The following is a 24,544-nucleotide window of genomic DNA, read 5'->3' as shown; positions in this document are numbered from 1 at the left end:
ACTTGTTTTTTTGCACGTAATTGACCAAAGGATAAAACAACGGGAGTAGGACAAACTGTCAAATGGAGTAGAATTACGAGGGCCAAAACTTCCAACGTTTATTAGGAATTCTACTGATCACGACAAAGAGCCAAATGCAACAAATGCACAGTAAATCAAATCTTTGAGACTACAGAATTACTTGGTGCGACTGTAACAATCCAATCGTCGCTAAACAGCTGCGAAATATTCCTTGCTAAGTTTAGGATCAGGCTTCATTGATTTCTCTCCAGGTTTCCATCCTGCAGGGCAAACCTCGTCTGGGTTCTCTTGAACATACTGCAATGCCTGCAGGACAGAAATAGTGTGATCAATGAGCTGGGTGGTGAGATTTGTGAGATACAGACCATCAAAACTGGGAAAAGCGTCCTAAAGTAAACTTGAATAATATTTCCAGCATTGTAAGAATTATAGGTACCAATGCCACTTTGTCACTATAATGAAGTGTAGATCGACTACAAAGCTAGTTTGGGATTGCAAGTGCTTTTATCAAGCATTACCTGAAGAGTTCGCAAGGTTTCATCGACGCTACGGCCAATGGCAAGGTTATTGATGGTAGCATGCTGAATCACTCCTTCCTTGTCTATGATGAATAATCCACGCAATGCAATACCCTAGCAAAACATATATAAAAGAATTTCCAGGCAAAGTTCAGATCAATATGATGCAATACATTCTGATTAAGGATCCGCTGTTGATAATTATATGATTTGACCTTCTAAATCAACTAAAGTAATTAATGAGTTGATTAAGCGCTAGAAAGACAGGCACAATCTACCTGATCTGGGATAAGAACTCCAAAGGACTTGGAAATTGATTTAGTGATGTCAGATACAAGTGGGTATTTCAAATCTCCGAGCCCACCTGACTTCCTGTCTGTTTGAACCCATGCCAGATGGGAGAACTGGAAAGGAAAATATAACATTAAGGTTAAATACAAATTTAACCATAGCATAATACTAATTCACATAATCACTGCAGAAGCAAAACTTATTGTTTCTTTTTTCCTTCCTTTGTTCTGGTCATTGAAATCTCATCTTGGAAATTATATTTCAGAACAAGCAATGTAGAATTACAGAGTTAACCAAAAAAACAAAAACAAGCAGAACTAAGACACCAGTTCTGACTGCAGCAAGGAAAGGAAGCCTGTGGAAATTAGACGTGACATCCATGCTGGGACAAATCAATTTGCAATTTGCACATAAGTGGTTCACAAAAGTGATTGGCACAGAAGGTGGATAGTCTTTGGGAAGCCTCAGGTATGAGCATGCACACTACGAGCTATGGAATTCCACTATGGTAAAGGCAATAACTAACTGCCAATAACAATATTGGGTCAAAGAAAAAAAAGTAGAGAATGTAGATCATAGAAAGGCTCACCTATGGTACGTCATAACCAGAAAATTTTAGTTGCCTAATATTATAAGGTATGCTGGACAAAGTATTGTACTTAACAAAAATATTGAGAACTGAAAAGCTAAAATTTAAATATTGGTCTTTCTTCAGAGCCAATGAACAACCATATAGAAGCATCCCACCATGCTGATAGAGTTAAGCTAGGTTGGGTAAAACACAATAATTAGAATCAAGAAGCATGAATGGAATCAATATTCACAGAAAATTAAGATATTAGACGTAACAATTACTAATAACAACTTACCACACTGTCAACTGACACACCTATGACTTCAGTATTTATCTTTTCAAATTCTGAGTGGCGGTCGCTGAAAGCAGTAATTTCTGTTGCATCAGAAAGAAATTCAGTCCCATTGATCCTGTCACAATGTAAAGTGTCAACTCAGAAATAACTTTGAACTTACCTGTAGGGCAGACAAATGTGAAGTCCAGTGGGTAGAAAAACAGAATCACATACTTATTCCCAATATAATCAGAAAGTTTGACCTGCCAAAGGAGTCTATGAGAAAGACCAACAGTTGTCGTATAATGCAAAAAGAGATAGTTGATGACAGATATACTCAAATAGATACCAAAGACTACAGATAAACATGAAATGATGAGAGACAGGTTTATAGTAATGGGTGCTTCAAGTGTAATCCTCAAAGCTCATTGCTCAAAGTCAGTTTTTGTGAATTAAAGAGAATATTCTTATTTGGACAGCCTTGGGAATAAAATTGTTTAATCGAAAGGAAAAGAAGAGAGAAAAATATTTTAGTTACATTCTCTTCAACTCTTCTTGTGTCCTTTAGATGGAAATTTAAGGAAGAAATAATAATAATCACTTGTTTGTATTTATTAGATGCTTAAACTTTATTTCTGTCTATCCCCGCCCAATTTGAGTGGAAATAAAATAAAGGAAAAATACAGATTCAAATTCCTTCTCTATTTCTTTCTAAGTAAATAAGAGAATTAACAATTTTATTTCTTAGGAATAAGCAAAATCATGTGAGACTAATGACTTTTTGCCGATTTAATTCTTAAGAATCATTATTTCCAGAACAGATATTTTAGATTTTTCATGAAATTAGACAAAACAGATCTAGGCTTTGTATTGCACTATGAAGATCCAGCTTATAATCTGGATACTGCTGGTATTGTTTTCAGTCTAGACTCTAGATCTTCATATAAATGACTAGATAAAAGGATTATTATATAAAATGAAATCCTACTCAACAACATGGATATAACAAACAATAAAACTTAATGTACAGCTCAATGACAGAATAAAAGCCAATTAACCATCCACAAATAGTTAGTATACATCAGTATTATCATTTTTATTTGATTCTGTAACAAATTTGGGGCATTTATGGAATGAGATGGATGTATTGTCCAAATGATTATTAACAAACACAAGTTACACGATACAGTTGGATAGAGTTTGCGAAAAAATGCCACAAATGGGATCAGTAAATTCTAGTAGCTTTGGATTCCCTAATTTATAAGATTGCAACAGCATTCATCACTTGCTACTTCCTGGCACTACCAACGAGGAAACTAAAAACCGAACCTACATTAATGAACTCCTGATCGAAAACAGCTTCGGCCTCAAAGTCCGGTGCTTTATTCCCAACTAGAGGCTGGTAGCTCTGCAGAACATCAATTTCACTTTTAATCAAGAGATAAACACCCAAAATAATTCGAAGAAAAAACATCTGAAAGAAGGAAGAAGTATATAAATGGAAGGTATTTCGGTAGAAGTATCCAATGTCCAATATACACATACAAATTGTTTATAGCCTAGAAACTTCATTTTTTTTTAAATCGACGAGAACGACCAAGATTACAAGGTATACGATTACCTCGGCCGAGGCCTTGACAACGAAACTTCTTGGGGTAGATCTTGGGGCGGAGAACATCCGGGCAGGACAAGGTTGGAAGCTCCGCCTCAGACCGTGGAAGCCCTTCGGAATTGCTTGTACTCTCGGTAAAGAGCCAGATGCAGGCGCCAAGAAGGCCATCGGTGCTGTGAGCTTCGACGCGACGACGGAAGGAACGGAGCAAGCCATGGCGGCGGCGCCCACACGCTGTCTCGCTCCCTTGCTTCGCTCCTGTGCGAGCAGATGAAGGATAAGAGGCAATCCCAAATCGGTTCGGTCCGTTTTATAGTGGGAACCGGATCCAATGGATCTCCGGACCGACCGGAGATCAAGGATTTCGAAGCTTGGGAACTCGTTCATCAATCACGAAAGCGAATCTTAAAGTTTATGCACACCGGCGACGCCGGTACGCACTGCACCCATGATTCATCCAGGCCGTACGTCCATTCACATCGGACCGTCAGCCATGTAGCGGTGGCGGCCAGCCTCTTAAAGTGAAAAATATCGAGTTGACCAACAGCGCATAATCGAAATTACGGAGGAGATTTCATCGAGATCGTCCATTATTGGCTGTGCGGTGAGATGAGGCCCCACGAGACGAGGCGATAAAACTGTAAAAACAAAATCATTAATTAATTAATAAAAGAGGAGTAAATAAATAGAGACGATCTCATGCCTTCCCTCCCTCCACACCCTCTCGTTCCACGCTGCACTATAATTTCCCTCCCTCCCGATTCTTTTAACCCACAACCCCCGCGCAAGCCCTCTTTGATCCGGCGACCCAGATCTCCGAAAGGACCCCCGATTCCGGTCGCCTCTCCGGCTGCCGTCTTCCGCCGCTACTGGATCCGCTCTTCCTCCCGGAATCCCGACAGGTACAAGGGCTTTTTTCCGTCAGGATTATTCCTCGATAACGACGACCTCTTTTGGGCTCGAGATCGGGGGATTCGAGCGGGTTCCTTTACGCCCTTCGGAGCTTTATATAGTAGGCGGCCGATGTCCGGCAGTCGAACTTCTGGGGACCGCCTGGCGCAGCCGTGCGGGCAGATCCCGCAACCGCTGAAGCATCAGCACCTACTGTTGTCCTCGCCGAGGCCGCCCTCGCGGGCGGATAACCACTGCTTTACTGCCGCTGATGGACAGGCATCAGGCGCCGAGGTGGCTGATTCCTTGATCGTTAACTCGCCTGTGAGCTCTAACTTCGCTGCTTGCTTTGGTTTTTTCAATTACAGTGGGAGATTTGATCTGATAGTTGCGAATCTTCCGGATGTTCTGTGTTTCTTGCTGTTGTGCGAGTTGGGTTTATAGTTTAACCATGTTAGGTGGATTTCTATTTTTTTATGGAAGTCGTAGATATCACATTCGGGCACTAAATTACTAGTGGAAGAACTAGGTTAGGCATGGATGGGAGGGACATGCCGTTTAAACTCGTGTTCCTGTGTATTCATGCTTATCTTTAGGATCCGTGGTATTCCCAATTTTGGATGTGTTACGTACTATCTTTGATACACATATTTTTTTTTCCTGGCTTATTTTTAATAGAACTAAAGTCGTAATTTGGTTGAGTTTGTAAAGGTTGAAGCTGCCAAGGAAAACAACAGGAAATATCAATGTTTCCCTCAATTCCCAACGAATGGCGAAGTGAATGTGTCTCAAGACCTTTCACAAAATTATGATAAATTGTCAGGGGTTGAACAGGACCGATAGGGAATTTCTCTGATTCCTCAACCAGCTCTTATTGAGTGCTTATTGGGTCATGATGAAATGTAGAAGTATATATTACTCGTTTTGCTAAATATTTGTCATATATGTGTTTGTAGACTTGTGCTCCAAATTGGATCATGGCTTTCGTAATATAGTTGAATTGAGAGCATTAAGTTAATTAATCATCAAACATGGATCTACAATGACAGTATACGAAAGCTGGACATAAAAATGAATCAAAAAATCTTAGCAACAACATGCATATACATGAATACTGTGTAGTCATTAACAACTCGTCTTGTGGAGATTGCCTTATGTACAAAGTTTAGCAACATATGGGCAATCAGATGTTTAAAGTAAAATATCTTAAATATGACCGTAGGTGCTAAAATTACAAATAACATGTAAAGTTGTTTCTGGCTTTTCATGATTTTGCAATTTATTATTTTGATTCTTTATGCTGCTTTTTTCTATCTCAGTTTGGTCAAGAGATTGAAAATCTGCATATCTTTTGTCAGTCAGTTGAGATATGGATCCAACTTTAAGCACCCTCATGATCTACCTATCATAATTGAATTTGTTTTGTCAGCATTTGTACTTTTTCATGAATGTGATGTTACCTGACAACTATGAATGATCACATGAATAATATTCGCAAACTGATTGTTTATGAACTATTTTCAAGGTAAAAATCTTAGTACTCTTAAATGTTACATGGTTTATGTTGGATAAATTGCTGCCTTCTAAAATCACTTCTAGTTAAGTTAGGAAAGGGCAAATTATGCCCTAACTAATTTCTAATGGTTAAGGCATGATTTTCAGAAGTTAAATGTGGAAGTGTTTTTGCTATTGTATTAAGTTAAAGTTTTATTAGTCTTTATAGCCTGATTTTAATTATCTGATTTTGAAGAGTTTTAATAAGCTCATATGTGGGAAAGGAAAGTTATTAACTATTAGGAGATATTAATAGAGTCATCTATCTCAATTGAATTTTTGTATGATTAGATTTATAAAAGAAAAGGAAATCTCTCTGATTAAGCATGGATATGTTTGGAAGATCTTGAGGTTGTCTAGATTTTGATATTTTCTTTATGTAGTAAAGTTAGGTATTTTTAAAAACCTAACTTTTGTTTGTTAGAATGCTTTAGCATGAAATATTCTGAAAAGTAAAACTTGCCATAGCATTAGGTATTCTCCAAAACAGGGATGATAAAAGAATCTACTGATTCAAGACAAGGTTGAAGTGAACTAGTTGATTTTATTGCATAAGTAAATAACGTGAAGCATGACATGTAGTTACTTAATTGCTAGTTTTTTTTCTCTTTTAAATAAACATTTAATGCATTCTCTCTATGCTGCATTAACCCAATCGCTTGCAATATAATTTCATTTCCTGATTAGTAAATATTCCTTATGAGTTGATAGCAATAATTCAACTGAAGTGATATACCATATCTTAGTTAAAGCGAAAGCCTGAACAAGGAGATAATGAGGCTTCTAAGTTGAGTGAGTGGAAGACTACTTCTGGCTCTCCTGAAGTAGTGATCAATCCTCTTGTTAAAATGACCAAGAAAACATATAGCAGATCCAAGGTATCCAAGAGCAGTAAGTCAGATGTCAAAGACTCTCTGCCAAATGCAGGTGTGTATTGTCATCCTTCCAATACTAAAAGAATGTTAATCTTCCAGTTGAAAAGTAGATTATTGTACACATCTACACAGAGAACTGTAACTAGCTAAAAGGTTGATGGATTTTTCTCAGTATTCTGGACAGTGAACTGTAATAATGTTTTTTTTTTTTTTCAATTGGAAGTCTCAACTCATTAACTAGATTTTGTTTCCAGTAGGTTCACCTTCATGCAATGCTCTCTCTCTTGTTGGTACTTGCCGTTATGATAGCTCTTTAGGTGATTGATTTATCTCACTTTCATAAGAAAAAAATTCAAGTTTTCTTTATCACTGAGAATTCTTTTTCATCATCATCTAACTTCACTATCAGGACTCTTGACCAAACGATTTATCAATCTACTTAAACATGCACAAGATGGCACTCTTGACTTGAATAAAGCTGCAGAAACACTTGAGGTGAAGTAAATGTTGTCTAATTTGAATTCTTCTTCTTCTTTTATACATAATTAGAATTTTACATGTAGGTGCAAAAGAGGCGGATTTATGACATTACTAATGTGCTTGAAGGGATAGGATTGATAGAAAAGAATCTCAAAAACAAGATTCATTGGACGTAAATTATATTTTCCTCTATAATCTTAATATTTTCTGTGCTCAAAATATTTGTTATTTCAATATGAAGAAATTTTCATTAGATGCATTACAGGGGCTTAGATGATGCAATGCCAGGAGAGGTTGAAAATGATATGCCAATGCTGCAGGTATGACTCATTGCTTTCTTGGCAGAATCAAATAAACCCATTTTAAATCTTCATGTTTCGAGTAAGTTGCTGTTAAATTTTTCGCTGATACACAAGATCATCAAAGTTTGCCTAATATTTTCATCCCTTCAGACAGAAGTTGAAAACCTAGTCTCGCAAGAACGTCAGTTGGATGAGTGCATCAGGTTTGGTTCCATTACTAAATGTAGCTTCTATCTACTGATGCCTAACATGCTACAATATGCATAGTATGCTGAAACACTCTAGTTTTTATAGCAAAATGCAAGAAAGCATGAGTGTGTTCACTGAAGAAGAAAGTAATCAAAAGTATGCTATTTTTTTTCTTGCATTTGCCCACATATGTTGCTACATTTACAAATTAAAATAATGTTCTGTTGCTTGTAAAATTTCAGGCTGCTTTACCTGACCGAAGATGACATCAAAAGACTACCCTGCTTTCAGGTTTTCTTACATGTTTCCCTTGTTTATTTTGAAAATAAAAATTAAATTTTGGCTGTTAGTAATCACTGAAGATTATCCTTGATATTCATGCTTTGTAGAATCAGACACTTATAGCTATAAAAGCACCTCATGGTACCACCCTGGAGGTTCCAGATCCTGATGAGGTAAAAAGAGTCAGTGAGCCAATATTTTTTATTTATTTATTGATCCAGATGTTAACCAGAAGTTCTCCTTCTACATGAAGGCTTTTGAATATCCACATCAGAGATACCGAATTGTCGTACGAAGCACAATGGGTCCTATTGATATTTACCTTGTAAGGTAGTCATTCCTTTTTATAAGCATAGTATTTGTAAACCAGCATTTTAATTAGATTTTATTTGTCTTATACTAATTCCTCTTCTCTATTCCTTTTTATTGCTAGTAAATTTGAAAAGAATTTTGAGGAGATGAATGGTGTTGAGACCCCTTCAAGAACCGATCATGTGACAAATTCACAATCACTTGAGACCTCCATCTTGGCAGTTGCAACAGACGAGAGCAGAGATAAGAAATTGGAATTTAAAAATCAAGATAGTCAGGGATGCCTTGATGCAAGTTCTGCAGAGGATAATGGCTCTGGTATGACAAAGATTGTAGCTTCTGAAATTGATGTAAGTCCTGCATCTGACCCTGCAGATTCCAAACTGTCGTACCTATGATTACTCTGGGAATTTTAGTCAATTTCAGTTAGGATTTCTCCCATGATAGTGACATAGTTCGGACAGAAGAGCATTCTAGTTTCAACTTTTTATCCGACAAAATGCTTAGATGTTTGGCTATCACAGTTTAACTATCAGAAGATTAATTTCTTGTCATTGTTAAACCAAAGAAAATGAATATAACTTTCTTTTGACATGCTTATCCTTAGCAAGACACTTTTACCAAGCATATTTGTTTTAATCATACAGATGTATGTATTTAGTGTTAGATAGTCGGGGTTTATGTTATAGCCATGCATAGTTTTATTGCTCATAAATTTGAAGTCGGCAGTAGAAGACAGTTTTATTGGTTTCACTCTCATTGTCTTCTGCACACAAAAGTGCGTATTTGAGTTAAAGACCATTTTCTTTTGCAGACTGATGCTGACTACTGGCTTCAATCAGATTTTGGAGCTAGCATTACAGATTTATGGAACACACCACGTATCCTTCCCGATATTTGCTTATATCAATTTCCGTGTGTACTATTACTTCCAATACTGCTTGAGATCCTTAACTGGTACAGACGAATCATATTGGAACGGGTTTAGTACAGATGACTTCATTACAGGCAGTACTACCCCACCGGAGCATCAAACTCCATGTGTAGCTATTGACCCTCCGACACATTCTCCACTCAGATAAATATGTAGAGACAGGTAAAAAGGGATATAAGATGTCATTTTGTGGGGATGAAAGCAGATTACGCCCATCAGAATTCAGGCTATGAAGCAATTGATGAATCAAATAACAAACTGATGAGCTCGTTGCAATGGCAGCACTCTCAGCTGCCATAAATGACCTTCACAGCCCGTATGTGGGTTAACTTTTACATCTAACCGCATCATTCCTTAATGGAATATCCAATCTCTATCATTTCTACTTTCATCCGACTAGTCTGACCTGTATCTAGTTAGATGCATGCATGTTAATAGTTTGTGTTCTGTCCAATCGATTACAGAGAAGGCAAATTGGTGAGCAGTTTTCCAGAAATCCCTGTCCAATAATTCGAAAGCTGGCTGGGCGTCTGATGTGCATTCGTCAGAAATCCCTATGAGCTTGCTTTTGACCATCTTCAGTCCCATTTGAGTTTTAGAAATCGTCAAAAGCTATATTATCTTCTTTAGTTGTACCAATGTATCATAAGCTAGTATTTTATTCTTGTACTGAAGCTGTCACACGGGACTGATAAATCTTTGTTTAAGATAAGAAGCTTTAAATTGGAATAATCTTCTATCGAATGATCCACTTGACCCGTCTCATCCGTGGCAATCCCAATCTAAGGGGAAATAACAAAGAACGCAAGATGCAACTAGTAGCTGTGTCTAGCTATGCATAATCATGGGCTTCACCTCATCCAAGCAACGCTACGAACTTAAATAAAATACCGTTTCTTTCCTCGGATAAAAAGATATAGCTAGTTGGCCGTTAATTCCAATTGTCAGCGTCTTAATACTACTGCTAATAATAATAATAACAATAACGAATCTATTATAATTAATTATATTATTATAACAAGAAAGGTCAAATTGGTTCTGCTCGCCAACACTGACCCAAACCCGGGTCAATGCTTCTTCCTCATCCTCATCCTCATCCCAAAGACAGCAACAGCAAGCGGGCAACAACGACGCCGCCCCCTCATTTCCTGGGTCTCTTTCTAACCACCCCCAAAATCCATCTCACATTACGTTGACTTCAAAAGATAAACTCGCTTTGCAAATCTACTAATTATAGTAAATATTTGCAATATCATTTAATTATAGAATTACTAAAATTGGCCCTTAACTTCCTTTAATGGATTAATTAAATCTTATCCCGCGTCTATAAAATTATTGGTCTCATCCTTCCTCTCCTCCATCGTCCTTCGCTACGATGTTCAACGACGCCAACGACGCTATGATCAAGAAGCCCCCGCTGGGTCCGTCGGAGAGCCTCCTAATCCGTCGGCGAGGTAAAGCCGTCCCGGCGCCGCTCGACCTCGCGCCCGTCGTCGGCGCCCAGGAGAGGGAGTACACCAGCCTCCGCGACGTCATCGTTGGCGGTCCGCCGCAGTCTGCCTCCGTGCTCGCCTCTCCCGTCGCCACGCCCGGCGCCGGCGAGATCCGGATGAAGAACCGCCTCGTCCAGCAGGCGGCGCAGGCGTACCTTCAGCCGACTCCTACGGCCGCCAGCCAGCGTCCCCGCCGTGGACTCCTCCTCTCCTCCGACGGAGAATCCTGCGGCGAGCACCTACGCCACTGCCTCCGGTTCTTCGCCGGCATCTGCCGGTCGGTCTGGCAATTCTTTTGCCCGTTTGAATCCAGTAGATTTCTCCTCATTCATATCAGATGCTGATAAATTCAACTAAAACAAAAGACCGGCCTCAACTTTAAATTTTTTTTTGGCTAATGTATCTTCATACACATGTTTTTATGTATTTCCACCGAATATGTAGCAAAACTCACGCTGCAACTAGACCTGACTAGGCCGGGTCTCGACTCCAAACCGGATCCCACCCGGACTGGTAATCGGGTCCATAGGACAGAACGGTAACCAGCTTGGCTGGCTGTTAAACCCGGTACTTTTTGTTTTTGTTTTGTGAATGTTCGGTTCTGAATGAGGAATTGTTTTTTTTTTTTAATGATTGAGATTATTTAATTATTTTTTTATTAATGATTATAATTTAATATCGGTTATTCTTCTAACTTTATAAATAAATAACTCCTTTCGTTATTTTTACATATCTTTTCTACTCTAACTATCTAACTCCAACCTCGATAATTTTTAATTTTAATTCTCCAATGATAATAGAAATTTATTATCTTGGTCTCAAAAGAATAAAAAAATAGTAATATTCGATTTACAGATAATAAGTCAGAGCAAATTCCGATACCCGAGACATAAAAAAAGTACCAATGGCAATACTAATAACATTTGGGATATTTATTTTTTAAAATCATATATTTTTACTAAATATTTTAAAAAATCATTCTTTCAAATAAATACATGCAAAATACATAAAACTTCGTATAAATTCCAATCAATGGATTTATTTTTTTAAAAAAACATATTTCTTTTATTATAATATTTAGAATAATCATTTACAAACACATTCACAAATAAACGTGACTTGTTACTTCTCAAAAATTCAAATAACTTTTTATTAAATTATAATGTTTTTAATGAATCACACAATATCGAAAATTATAATATGATGTAATTAAATTTATTTTTTCATTAATTAGTGTAAAATAATGATCACTTACTAATTATGGCTGAAAAATTAACGATTGCCTAGCCTACTGCAGCAGTTGTTCATGTTCAAGGTCATTTGGGAGGGTTCAATAATGAATCTCTTTCGCGTACTCCAAATGAAACTAGAACCTAGAATCTTTTTGCTTCCCGAGGATGGTCTGAATGATCTTATCCGGGTGGTCCGACCCCCTGCTTCTAAAGTTATACGTCCCTCTACTGAACCTTCACTCGTGTAGGGTACCAAGGCTCAAGCTTCTTATATACATATTTTTGAATGAGAAAAAGTGATCTTCAACTAGGTGCCCTTCCAAGTACAAATAGGAATGAACTCACCGATAAATTGTATAATTGTAAATTAACTTTTTATTGAAACTTAATGAGGGAATTAATTTCAATCGTTATATTAACAGCCGATAAATTATATGATACGGTGAATTTTAGAATATGCAGTTAAGTTTTCTTCAATAATATTTACTTTTAATAATAATAATAATAATAATAATAATAATAATAATAATATCATACCATCCATAAATTAATTTGACAATATATTAAATGAAATACAAGTGCAGAATTTTATATTATGTTACAACTTATATTTGTGATGCAATTTCATTAAGTTTTAATGAAATGTGCTTCAATGCAAAAAAAATAAAAAATTATGGTAAAAAATTAGTAAGAGGACGTAAAAAGAAATTATTGAGACAAAAAGCCTATATAGAAAACAAAAGCTTACCACAAGAAGATAATTCATAAAATGATTCAAGAAATAAAATATACAAATCTTTTATATTTAGAAGGATTTGGTGGACAATGTAAAAATTAAATTACTTAGGATGAGATTCAAAAGTTTGTACTATTATTTATAATTTGATTAATGGCTAAATTTATTTGGATTATGTGAATATTTATTTCTTAATAATAATAATAATAATAATAATAATAATATAGTCATTTATACATAGTTTTTCCTTTATTTAAATTTATTTGGTTAAATTTATTGTGACTTTGTTTAATGTAATTATTAATTTTGTACCTTAAAATTTAAATTTTTGTTATCAATAATTTGATTTTATTTTAATGTAGAAATTATTTTATAACATTAATCCAAAATTAGAAGTTAGGGTGAAGTTATCTTTTGATATTTTAAAATGTTTACAAACCATAATCATTTATGGGAAAAATAATTATGGGGAAAAATATATTCTAATTTTAGTACAATGTATATTTCAAATAATAAGTTTATATAAATCGAGATAGAGTTCAAATAATTAACTTTTTGTTTGTTATACAATACAACCAAATTTCAGTCTTTAAATGGATTTAATGACCAATTTAGAGCTAGAAATCTTTAGTCTATAATTTTGATTGCTATTTTAGTGTCCGATTTCAAAATCCGTCACTAAAATTAGAGATTGATTTCGAAATTGATGTTTTATTATTTTTTTTTTGAGATAATTTGGTTCAGGTAAATAAATGAATATTTGATCAATAAATGTCGACAGCTACCTCTTAAATTGAATCTATTATATGTAAATTATGACCATATTAGGAAATTTACAATAGATATACTTCCATGAAAAAAAATTTTTATTTTCAAAGTATGAGATTTCACATAAATAAAATTGACTAAAGTTCATGATTCACCACTAATTCATTATTAAGTTGGAGACATCTGTAATATTATATAATATCGTAGAGACTGTTTCACAAAAGTTTACAGCAAAATAGAAATGCAAAGCTGATTTCAAGGATAACAATCATATCTTATCTTATTAGATGCAATTAGTTATATGGATCTTGTATATAAATTTTATTTCGTATTATACCATCATTTATATTTAAATTTATATTTAAAACTAGATGTCATATCTTTTTCCCTCATTTTTTCCAAATGTTGAAATAGCACTAATTGTATGGACATTTCCCAGCATTTCACTAACTTTTGTTGCAGTTCTAGTAAAATAATCATTATTTCAAAAGTTAATTGTCATCCATGATTTATATCTTCCGTGTTAATCCTGACATAAATTGACGGGAACATTGAAGACGAACATATTTACTTTTTTACCACCACGGCTATTATAATGTCTCTTGTTAGAATAAATAGAGCACAAACTTTGCAAATTGTTCACTATTATCATAATCTCTTTCTTTGACCTGGCCTCCTCTCTAAAAGCTATAGAAAATGGAATTCAGAAGTCACATTTAGCTGTCTTAATATTGCACTTGTCAAACTGAGTAAAATGTTTGTGAAGCACATGCAACATGCATGTTGAGACACCATCACTTGAACTATTAACATTATTACAAACAAGCTTCACCTAAATGACTTAAGTGTTGAAGCCGAGGTTTACAATTCTGTTTCAGTATGGGTTTTGATATCTGATGCCAGAAACAGGTAAAGATAGTTAATTAGGGATATGACTTCATGTAGGGTCGGCCCTGAGGTATGTCACCGGGGACTATGGCCAAGGGCTTCCGATTTTTAGGGGCACCCAAATTTGACATGCATATATAATATATATTATATATACTTAGATTGTTTTAATAAAAACCTAAAAAAAATATTTGATTGAATTATTTTAATAAAGGTCCAAAAATATATATATTATTGAATTATTTTAATAAAGTCCAAAAATATATTTTCTATTAAAATTTAAGAAAAAAATCTAAAAAAGAAAAGAAAGAAAAAAAAGAAGGAAAGTAAACGATCCTTTTTTCTCTTTCCAAGATTTTATTTCGTGTATAATTTTTTCTTCATTAATTTGTTTACACAAGGCATAAGACTCTAAAAAGTAAAGTTTGAATCTTGAATGCTAATTTCCTCCTTTCTTCTCCTTTGAATCTCTTCTAATTAAATTAGAAAAGTTTATTAATTTTAGTTTCATCAAAATCATCATTCATCAATATATAAACTTACAACGTAAGTTACCTACTCATCTATATTTTTTCTTATTGTCAATATTCAATATTGATTTTTAATATTATATTGGAGTCAATATTTTATAATTTTTCTTACAGATTTGAAAGAGTTTAAATAAATCATTCTAATTTTAATCATCATAGAATAAGTTATATCGATTACTTTAAGCACAAACCAGACTTTATTATTCTTTGACTATTATTTTCATTGCTTATGTTTACTTCATTTTTAGCTTTGTTGCTAATTTTTTGTGTTTTATTTTGACACTTGAAATTTATAATACAAACATGTTTCTAAAAAAATATCAATCTTGGAGTTAGAAAAGAAACAAAAGAAAAAGAGTGGAACAAATTATTAAAACTCACAAAGGTGTTCTTCGTAAGTTTTTTAAAGCTAGCTCTTCAATTGAAAATTTAGTTGATGAATTGCAAGAAGAAAGTTAAGAAGAACTAAATGATCATGTAACAAATAAGCAGCAATCGAGTAATAAAGAAGAATTAAATAATCATGCAATCAACAAGCGGGAAGAATTGAGAGAAAATGATGATTATAATCATGTAATGAATGAGCAGGAAGAATTGAGAGAAAATGATGATAATGATTTGAATGTAAATGACTTGACAATTTTATGTATTGAAACTGAGGTGTTAGAAAATTTTGATTTTGAAGACCTTATTGATGATTTTGCTTCTCAAAATGCTAGAAAATATAGATTTTTTCAATGATTATTTCATACTTATTTTTTTTTATTTGTAGGTATTACACTTTTTGAATAAACTTAGGAAACATATTTTGTATGGTGTTGCATTTTTTTGAAGAATCTTGAGAAATAAATTTTGTATGAAGTTTACCATATTTTAAATGAACTATATTGATTTTTAAGTTTTTCTATTAAACTATATTCAAATTTACATTAGTAAATTTTTTTTCCTATAGAGGTTACTTTTCTCTTTTCGTCCAAGGGCCCCCAAAAGTCAGGGCCGACCCTGGCTCCATGGTTGATCGTATAAAAACTCCGCTCTATTCTATAAAATTAAAAATATTAATGTCAAATCAGAGAAGGGGTCCCCGGTGTTAGTCTGACGTTCAAATTAGTCACAAGAATAGTAATAAGGTAGCAAAGAGAGCTGTAGCAACAACAGGAGCGTAATCACAAAAACACACACCTCCATCGGTGGATAGACTCTCCTTTATATAGCAAACTGTAGTAGATGTGCACACTTCTCAATGCACATGTACATTTTACCAACTATTCTACGAAAAGACAAGTCAGAAAAGTGTCCTTGATATTTTTTCTTAATAGGACATGTAAATCTCTGACATGACAGTGGAAGCTTCCACCGTACAATTTGACGACGGACCATACCTTGCGGTTAATGACACTAACTCTCAGAAAGATATGATAAACTACGCAAGGGATCTCACTGTTTGGCAGAGCGGGGAAGCCGCTCGGCTAGGATTTCTCACTCGGTCGCTCAAGGTTGTTCATCTTCATAGTCGCTTGGCTCAGTAGGTCGTTCCTCGCCTGGCCGGACAGGCGATCTGGTCGGACTATCCTTCATTTGGTCACAGTTGTGAGCATCTGATGTCCTCTCTATAGTTGTCTCGACTGGACGAGTAATCTGTTTAGATGAGCCTCTGGGCCGATCGGACCCTTCAGGTCCACTCGACCCATTGCCACCCGCTCGACCAACTTTGATGAGGTGGTGGTTTCTTGACTTTGATCGTTGATATGGATATATGGCAGAGGGGTAATTAAGTAGAGATGGGAGGACATTTTGGTCTTTTCACGGGTTAAGGCTTTAAGAGAGGAAATGGGTACTGTAGCATAGGGGTAGTTTTTCCTGGGTTTTAGGCTTTCGCCGCCAAGGGAGGAGGGGGTCAACTTCTCTCCCCCGCATGCAGCTCCTCGCTGGCGCCGACCGTCTCCTTCTCTCTCCCCGCGACCAGCACAGCCGCCAGTCCTCTGTTCTCCTCGCGTCGTCTCCACTGGACCGTCCTCGTCGTCGGTCGCCATCTCCTTCCTTCTCCCCGCTGACGCTGGCTTCCCCTCCTATTCCTCATCTCCTCTGCCCTTCTCCTCGCACCTCCGACTTCTCCCGCTGCCGCCTTTGCCAGAGATGCCAACGTCGCCTCCCTCTCCTTACACGCGATGGCACAGCATACATCTCTCTGTTCCTTTGTCCACAGCCGTCGTCGGCAGTCTTCACGTGCCGCCAGCCCTTCGCGGCAGCATCCACACGTTGTCTGCAGTCCATGCGTCAACTCCGTCTCGGTTCCGATTTTGTGTCATTGTCAGCCGGTCCCTGTGTCGATCCAATTTGTGTGTCGTGTTCTGGCTTTTGAGTCGTCATTATGTTCCAGCCTGTGATCCGCGGTCGTATGTCGGACTGTGTGTCTTGGGTCTAGCCTTCTTGTTGTTGTTATTTCTCGGTCAGCGTGCCGGTGTTTTATCCCGGCCTGTGTGTCGATATTTTATCCCGGCCTGCGTGCCGATGTCTCGTTCCCGGCCTGCGTGCTGATATATTATCCCGGCCTGCGTGCTGAAGTCATATCCCGACCTGCAGCTCGTCTTCCGGTTCCGTGTCGCGTACGACTTCGCGTCGTCAGATCCAGCTCCTCGTCCAGCACAGTCATCCACTCTTCCAGGTCCCCACCACTTGAGCAGCGTCCCATCCGAGGGCGCCCTCCTGGGCCAGGGTACGTTTTTGTACTCATCCCTCATTTATTTCATTATTATATTATTAGTCTGTTACTCATATATCCGTTGGATCTGCAGATAGCGTTGACCAGAGGACTTTTGAATATTTGGTCAACATAGAAGCCATCTCAGCATACCCCCAACATTCCCGCCACCTCACCCGACGGTCCGTCTGACTCAGATTCCGGACGGGATCAACCGTCTTGACTTTAACCTTAACGTCGACTGTTGTTCCTACTTTTGACTCATATTTAGTGGACTCTCTTTACTACCACATCAATGTCCACTCGAAATGATACAGTGGAGCCATGCTGAACTGGGCTCAGTTCAGCATGAGTTAGACCGTGATAACAGTTGTGCATCCAAGTCGATGAATTTATGATCGAATCTGAATCTATTTGGTTATAATTAAGACCTGATTATGCCCCTAACGGGAGGAATTGGGATTACTAACTAGATTAAATAGGAATTAACTCTTGATGATTATTCTTTCATACATTGTTCTCTGTCTGCTCGGAGTTATTTTGTACTCATGCCCCTTTTTCCTTTGGCCTCCAGGTGCCCTCTGCGCGCATAAGCCAAAGGCGGTTCCTTGATGGTTGCTAGAGATTCCTGCTCCGAAGATGTCTCGTTGGTGGTCTTTTGTAGTTTGCAGTTCAGCTTTGGCTATCACTTATCATGAGGAACAGTTCTAATGGACATCTTGCTTATTTAAAAAAGTAAGACCATTCAAAATAACAAAAAATTGCTGATCAAAGGAAATAGTGGAAACTTCAACTTAAAAATCCCAAATGTTTACATCAACATGAGTATGAAAGTAATATCCCTGAGCTTGCACTGTTTGTGCATTTGCTCCCTTAGATTTGATGGTTCAAATTCGAATGTATGGCATTTATGTATGTTTAACATTGAAATATATAGAACCAAAAGCTAATTAAAAAACATCAACCAAATTGTATGATACTGAATACTCATTCCGTCTTAGGACAAACAAAAAAAAATATGAAGAAGAAGAATGAAGCACCTCCAAACTAATGACAGAAACAACATAGCTAAATAGCATATGAATATTGAAGAATAACTACAATGCAAAATATGATAAACTTCCTAAGGATACCTCAACATATATAAGGTTTCCTCCTCCTGAAAGCCTCATGTGCAAGGCCCTCATCTCCTTTTCCAAGAGCAAGCTGAGCCTTTATATGCCTGCATTTAGAGAGAAAAAGATAATCAATGGAGTAGGTTTGCTATAGGAACTGTTACATCTTAATTTGGAACACCAATAGTACCTTTCATCAGATGCCTGCTGAGCAGCTATATACTTAATTCTCTAGCCGTTTCTGTTATGCTAATATTACCTTGAACATCGAAAAAGTGAAAAATACTTAAAAGGAAAAATAGTGAATCTATCTTCTCCTGTACCTTGGCCACTAATAGTAATTCAATGATTATATCTTTCCCTATACCTTGGCCACTAATAATTAATAGTTATCCATAATTTATCTCTTTCGAATTGACAAAATACTAGGACGAATGAATCATCTTTTACTACTCATATGAGTAGGATATCCTGAGATATCCATCATTCTCACCTGTAGATGCGGTGCCTAGTCATGCCGTAAGTTCTGTCAGAAGATTCTCAGCCTCCTGGCCGGGCTTTCTTGTAGCCTGTTGTCTCACGTGAGCTAGCTCCACTAGCTAGCATAGAAGAATTAGCCCAGGGAACTAATTAAAAAAAAAGGGTTCAATTAGAAGGCATCGTAATTAATATAATGAGTGCTATCTTATATGTCTAGGGTTGATTAATCTTCTTAAAGTAGCACTTTAATTAATGGAATGAGCGAAATATATATCCACATGATAGACGTGCAAAAAATTGGCCCTTTGAACTTACGGTGCACCGGCAAAGAGGCTTGAGTCTAATGTTAAGGCGATGTCAATCATAAAAAAGGTTATTGGTTAAGTTTATTAACTGTTCAAATCATCATTGCTCTTATGAATATAGTTTACAACAAAACAAATCTGAAGTTATCGGTCCTACTTCCAAAAAAAAATTATCAATCGAATCCATACAAAATAGAATAAGGAAACAAAATGACAGGAGTAAATAAAAGAGATTGTAAATTATAAAAAAAATCCTAAATTTTAAAATAACAAAAACTAAGAAAAGTATTAACACTATTTAATTTTAATGGATTTTTACTGAGTTATAATTCTAAATAACTTAAGTTTACAATAAATTATAATTAAAAATGATGTCTTTCTAAAACAAATAGACTTTTTCAAAAAATTACAATTTCAAATATTTATTTTATTCTAACGAAGACTGTGCTCATAAATATCTCATACCAACCCTATGGTCGTTGATTCACTAATTCAGGGATGTTGGATTTTTAGATTGAAAAAATATTTTAGAAAATATCTTTGAAGTAGATGCGGATTCATAGAGTAATTCTTGATCATAATTTCCAATAAGTTCGGTAGTAAAATATCGATTTTCCTGTTGAGACACAATTCTATCTTCAAGGATTTCTCTATATATCTTCTTACGAAGTTTCGTTATAGCATCTATAATAACCTCTGGTTTACGTGGGCAACCTGACAAATAGACATCGACATGAATTAACATATTGACTTCATGAACACTATGATAAAAATCAGTACTGAACATACCTCCTATTTTTAAGCCTAGCTCCCTAACAAATAGTTCGCTCATCGTCCTTGCCTTTTTGTGAGGTGGCGAACGACTCTCTCTTGTGACCACTGCTCTTCTCTCTCCCTGTTCTTATTCTCAAGCATGAATCGCTTCGATCTGACGACGAAAACAAAAAAAATCGACACTCAAATCAACAATGCGCAAGATATGCTAGTTGTCCTTGTCGGTGTTAAATTTTTTTATCCAATTAAATCGAATAAACCAAATAAATCAAAATTTTGGATCAAATTGAATTTTTAGACCCTATTTTTTAATATCGAAACTGAATTTTATTAAACAAAATTGATTTTTTAGACCTAATTAGTAAATTCAATTAATTCAGTTTTTAATATATTTTATTAGTTTAGTTTATTGGGTTATTTTTAAAAATTCGACGGATTCAGTTAGTTCGAAAAAAAAATTGATTCTCAATTCTGTTCAATTTTAACCGAATAACTCATCTTTATTTTGTCGGGGAGAGAACAACATTTGATATACTAACAGAAACAACATATTTAAACAAGACAAAATTATTTACCGTGTAAGATGAAAAAGTGTAATGCCACCTAATAATTGTCAAAGTTATCAATGAGATTTTGTCCCAATACATATGTATTACACACGAAAAAATGTAATGCCATAATACTACTGATATTTTTCCTTACTGATCCTTCCCCCCAAAAAAACCTAATTAAAGTCCTAGAGTCTAACTAACCTAATTAAAGTCCTGATATTTGAGCTTGTATAAGTTTGATAGGCTTTTTATCATTTTATAGGGATTCACAATCAATTATCAATAATTTATCTATCTATATTAACTGGTATAATATTCTTTGTTGGCAAAATAACTTAACTTATAGTTTTTTTGATGATAGTTTCACTAAAGTGGTCATTGTTTCTATTTTATTGAAAATAATATTATATTTAACTAGTAGTCTTGATAAATTTTGCCCGGAATAACTTTCATTTTTCTTGAGCTCATCACTTCTTTTTCTTTATTTTCCTATTTTTGCTTAAACTTTAATAATTTATTTTTTGATCTACCTCCGGACTATATATTAGAGCAAATAATGACAAAACTAGCAGGTTCACTTGTAAAAATAGATGGGAATCATACATCCCCATCAATATATAGAAAGGGAGCACCACAAAAAAATGATCCAAAGGATCTCCTCTCCCATACTAGTGTCACATGTCCACTGACCAATGAAAGAATTTAGACAACATTTGTTGCATTGTCATAGTAAAAGAGTATCTAAGTAATGGCCAACACTATTTTATTCATTTTCATCTTAGTTAAGTTGTAATTGCCATAGAATATACAACATGAAATTTGGCAATGATCGAATATTTTAAACTTGTATAAGCGCTTTCAAAATATTATTATTGTCAGAATTTGATATTTTATATCAAACAAGTAATAATCCTTTGTTCTCTTATTTGTTAATGGTATTTTTTGTTTATGGATTTTTTTGTGTCGTAGAGATTATCGGCAAAAATGTTCCATCCAAATTGAATTTGGCTGTTAAACAAAACATGTATCGGTCAAATTTAACTTTAGTTGGTAAAAACCTATAATTATTGACCGAAATTTATTTTTAAGTTTTTATTAATCAAAGTTAAATTTGACTAGTAATGTGTAATTTTTTACTAGTTAAAGTTAGATTTAACTAGTAATATTTAATTTCTTATTAGCAAAGGTTAAATTTGACTTATAATATTCAATTTTTTATTAAATAAAGTTATATTTGATTGGTAATATTTAATTTTTTATTGAACAAAGTTAAAATTGATTGGTAATATATAATGTATTGCTAGCTAAAATTAGATTTTATTAGGAATATTTAAATTTTCACTAATTAGTTTTATGTTTAATTTTTTTTATAAAATTATATTCAATATTGCATTAGATTATTTTTTTAATTTTATTTTTTTCCAAAACAATTTTCTTTTAGTAATAAGTTTTATACTATTGTTACAGTAATATTTTCTTAGGATGATATATTATCTTTGATTGATTAATTTTGATGGATCCACCTATACTTGTTAAACCAGTACATCTAAATCAATCAATCTATACAGGCAACTATCATTTGGTATTTAAATTGTGAATCAGATAATTCGTCCTCCTCTCTGTTGTAAATAAAAGCAATATAAGCAGTCTTATATTCGCACAAAAAAATAGCATGCAATAGACAGATAAATAAAGGAGTAGGATTTAAAATATAGTTATCCGGTTGAAGCGTTGGCACGGCGACTGTCCTTAGAGAATTTATTGCCGTCTCACGGTACAAAGTCTCTCCGGCAAAATTCCCCCAAGATCCGACAACCTCAGATTGCCGGAAGACCAAGCCTCAGGACAAGAAAGCAGTGAAAAAACTCGACGAGAAGAAAGCAGAAAACCGTGCAGAATGAATCGCACAGAGAAGAGAAAGGAGGAGAAAGCTCGAGGCTTGAGTGAAGAATAGAGGTGTTGCAAGTCCTCTTTTATTCACTCTGAGAAGTTACGAAGCAGTGCTTCGCTAGCGAGGAAACACGTCTCAGTGTCGCGTCCGCATCCCTTCCTCACGCGCGGAACAAAATCGAAAAACCAAACTCTGGTTTGGTTCAGAACGAACCGGACTGCCCGTGGATTTACACCCCCCCTGCGCGCGTTAATCGCGTACGTGACGCCCGATTTATGGATTTCCGGCTCGAACCCCCCAAATCCACTCGATTTGGGCTTGGCCCGCGCATACGTGTAGGTCCCCTTATCATTGCTAAGCAAGGATAGAAGGACTTCCTATATAAGCCCTTTCAAGCTTCTCCACTTAGCAATATGTGAGACTAAAAACACTATAAAAAAAATACTTTGAATTTAAAACAAAATTCCACACTCTCTTCTCCACTCATTATTATATGCACATTTTTTTTATTTATCTTCCATGCTAAAAAATAATGAGTTGTTTAAATATTTGGACAAATAAATTTAGTTGATAATTATTAAAATTAAAATTGATCAATAAATGTTTTAAAAAATAATAATTACATGTCAAATTTAATATTATTTAATTAATTTAAAATATTTATTAATGAAACAAAATATTATTTAAATAAATTATGAAATTTGTCAAATTTTTTAAAAATTTAACAAGTAATGTGTATATTTTACTTTATTTTATTTTTACCATTTGAGTTAAATTTAATTTTATTAGTTATTTTTAAATATTTATTAATCAAATAATTTATTTTTTTAACAAATTAATAAACCATACTTTATTTAACCACCGATTGGTGTCGCTGTTAGCTCTATTTATCCTCCGTTCGAGACACGTCAAGAAACCGGAACCTTTTTCTTCTTGTCTTCATTGAAGAAAACAATAAGTGTCAAATTGCAATATATATGGGAGAGGGTGGATTCACAATTGCTTGTCCTTGAACCATTGATTGATCTAAGTCTCATGAGTCTCATTTAGTGCTTCTTTTGTTGTGAGACATAAGCGCAGACATGAGATTCATATATAGGTGATTATTATCTTTTCTAACTATGCTAATCCAACAAGGTAATGCCTATCCAGATTAGATAGTTTTAAATTTATGATTTTATTGACTTATTTTTATTATATACCTTATGTTGTTGGATGCTCTCATTATGCATAATCATGTTGACAAGTTTGCAGCTAGCTATTTAGTTTTTTATGTTGTGTTCTAAGCTTAAACTAGTGAAGTGTCAACTTTTACTACTCGGTGCACTAATTGTGGGAATTACATGTGCAGGAAACATACTACATGTTATATGGGTACCCTCTTAGGCATTCCTTCTATAATGTTCATGTCATCCTAAGTTGCTTCTACTGTTTGAATCCTCTCTAGCACTTAGTCTAGTTTTGATCCGATTGCAGTTATTTCTGCTTGCTAGGAATAGTCTTGCATCCTCTAGCTCCATTCCATCCTCAATTCCTCATTCCAACCTACCATTTGTATGGCTTTTAGAGCTGATATATTACAATATTGATGTATACCTTCAAATATTTGCTTTTAGCTTCTTAGCATATATGCAGTATGATATTCTCTCTCTAACATTACCATAATTCTCTAGCAATATTATTCTTGCCAAAGGTCTCTTGCATTGGTAAAATGCAGTGGATAAGTCTATTAATCTCTTTGTCATTTCCTCTATGTTTTGCATACTTTAATTCCCTTTGAATTATTTTATCAGGAGTATGCTCACTAAAATTCCTAGTAGTTCCACAACATTTATTGATAATTCTCTCTTGTGAATTAAGGATTGACATAGGGTATGAGTTTCAAGCATTATACTAGTTGGTTGCACCTTCATCTCTATGTCTATTTTGTCCAAGTTCTTTCCACTTTAGATCCTAGCTATTGAGTATGAA

The 24,544-nt window shown here is 35.1% G+C and overlaps 3 protein-coding genes across 4 annotated transcripts; 2 read left to right on the top strand and 1 right to left on the bottom strand.

The window, feature by feature from the left end:
• Nucleotides 1–47: 47 nt before the first annotated feature.
• On the bottom strand, nt 48–3,583 carry LOC122037395 (2-Cys peroxiredoxin BAS1, chloroplastic). The gene is made up of 7 exons (XM_042596855.1): nt 3,300–3,583; nt 3,012–3,086; nt 1,860–1,941; nt 1,700–1,779; nt 818–943; nt 540–653; nt 48–327 (listed from the first exon to the last, which is right to left on the bottom strand). The coding sequence occupies exons 1-7, from the start codon at nt 3,504–3,506 to the stop codon at nt 211–213; spliced, it is 801 nt and encodes a 266-aa protein (XP_042452789.1). The 5' UTR covers nt 3,507–3,583; the 3' UTR covers nt 48–210.
• A 428-nt stretch (nt 3,584–4,011) lies between these two features.
• Nucleotides 4,012–9,778, top strand: LOC122037397 (transcription factor E2FB-like). 2 transcript variants are annotated; one of them, XM_042596859.1, is made up of 14 exons: nt 4,012–4,505; nt 6,482–6,662; nt 6,868–6,927; nt 7,020–7,105; nt 7,174–7,262; nt 7,356–7,410; nt 7,543–7,595; nt 7,687–7,737; nt 7,824–7,872; nt 7,971–8,036; nt 8,117–8,193; nt 8,297–8,525; nt 8,990–9,056; nt 9,139–9,778. In XM_042596859.1, exons 1-14 carry the CDS (start codon nt 4,314–4,316, stop codon nt 9,255–9,257), a joined length of 1,374 nt encoding a protein of 457 aa, XP_042452793.1. In that variant the 5' UTR covers nt 4,012–4,313; the 3' UTR covers nt 9,258–9,778. The 2 variants fall into 2 exon arrangements, with proteins under 2 accessions (XP_042452793.1, XP_042452792.1); XM_042596858.1 differs by having other exon boundaries at nt 6,865–6,927.
• Nucleotides 9,779–10,480: 702 nt separating this feature from the next.
• LOC122037405 lies at nt 10,481–11,208 on the top strand. The gene has a single exon (XM_042596870.1). It carries the CDS (start codon nt 10,485–10,487, stop codon nt 10,944–10,946), a length of 462 nt encoding a protein of 153 aa, XP_042452804.1. The 5' UTR covers nt 10,481–10,484; the 3' UTR covers nt 10,947–11,208.
• Nucleotides 11,209–24,544: the final 13,336 nt, after the last annotated feature.

Source organism: Zingiber officinale, unplaced genomic scaffold (assembly GCF_018446385.1).
Source record: "Zingiber officinale cultivar Zhangliang unplaced genomic scaffold, Zo_v1.1 ctg31, whole genome shotgun sequence".
NCBI lineage: Eukaryota > Viridiplantae > Streptophyta > Magnoliopsida > Zingiberales > Zingiberaceae > Zingiber > Zingiber officinale.
Note: the sequence above shows the minus strand (reverse complement) of the source record. Positions and strands in the feature narration are given on the sequence as shown.

Excerpts from the sequence above, each read along its gene's own strand:
- LOC122037395 (XM_042596855.1), bottom strand. The coding sequence starts at position 3,506 with ATGGCTTGCTCCGTTCCTTCCGTCGTCGCGTCGAAGCTCACAGCACCG. Across the intron at positions 3,087-3,299 it reads TTGTCAAGGCCTCGGCCGAG|AGCTACCAGCCTCTAGTTGG; the intron begins GTAATCGTATAC and ends GATGTTCTGCAG. Across the intron at positions 1,942-3,011 it reads TCGATCAGGAGTTCATTAAT|GTCAAACTTTCTGATTATAT; the intron begins GTAGGTTCGGTT and ends CTCCTTTGGCAG.
- LOC122037397 (XM_042596858.1), top strand. The coding sequence starts at position 4,314 with ATGTCCGGCAGTCGAACTTCTGGGGACCGCCTGGCGCAGCCGTGCGGG. Across the intron at positions 7,263-7,355 it reads AAAAACAAGATTCATTGGAC|GGGCTTAGATGATGCAATGC; the intron begins GTAAATTATATT and ends GATGCATTACAG. Across the intron at positions 8,194-8,296 it reads ATTGATATTTACCTTGTAAG|TAAATTTGAAAAGAATTTTG; the intron begins GTAGTCATTCCT and ends TTTTATTGCTAG.
- LOC122037405 (XM_042596870.1), top strand. The coding sequence starts at position 10,485 with ATGTTCAACGACGCCAACGACGCTATGATCAAGAAGCCCCCGCTGGGT.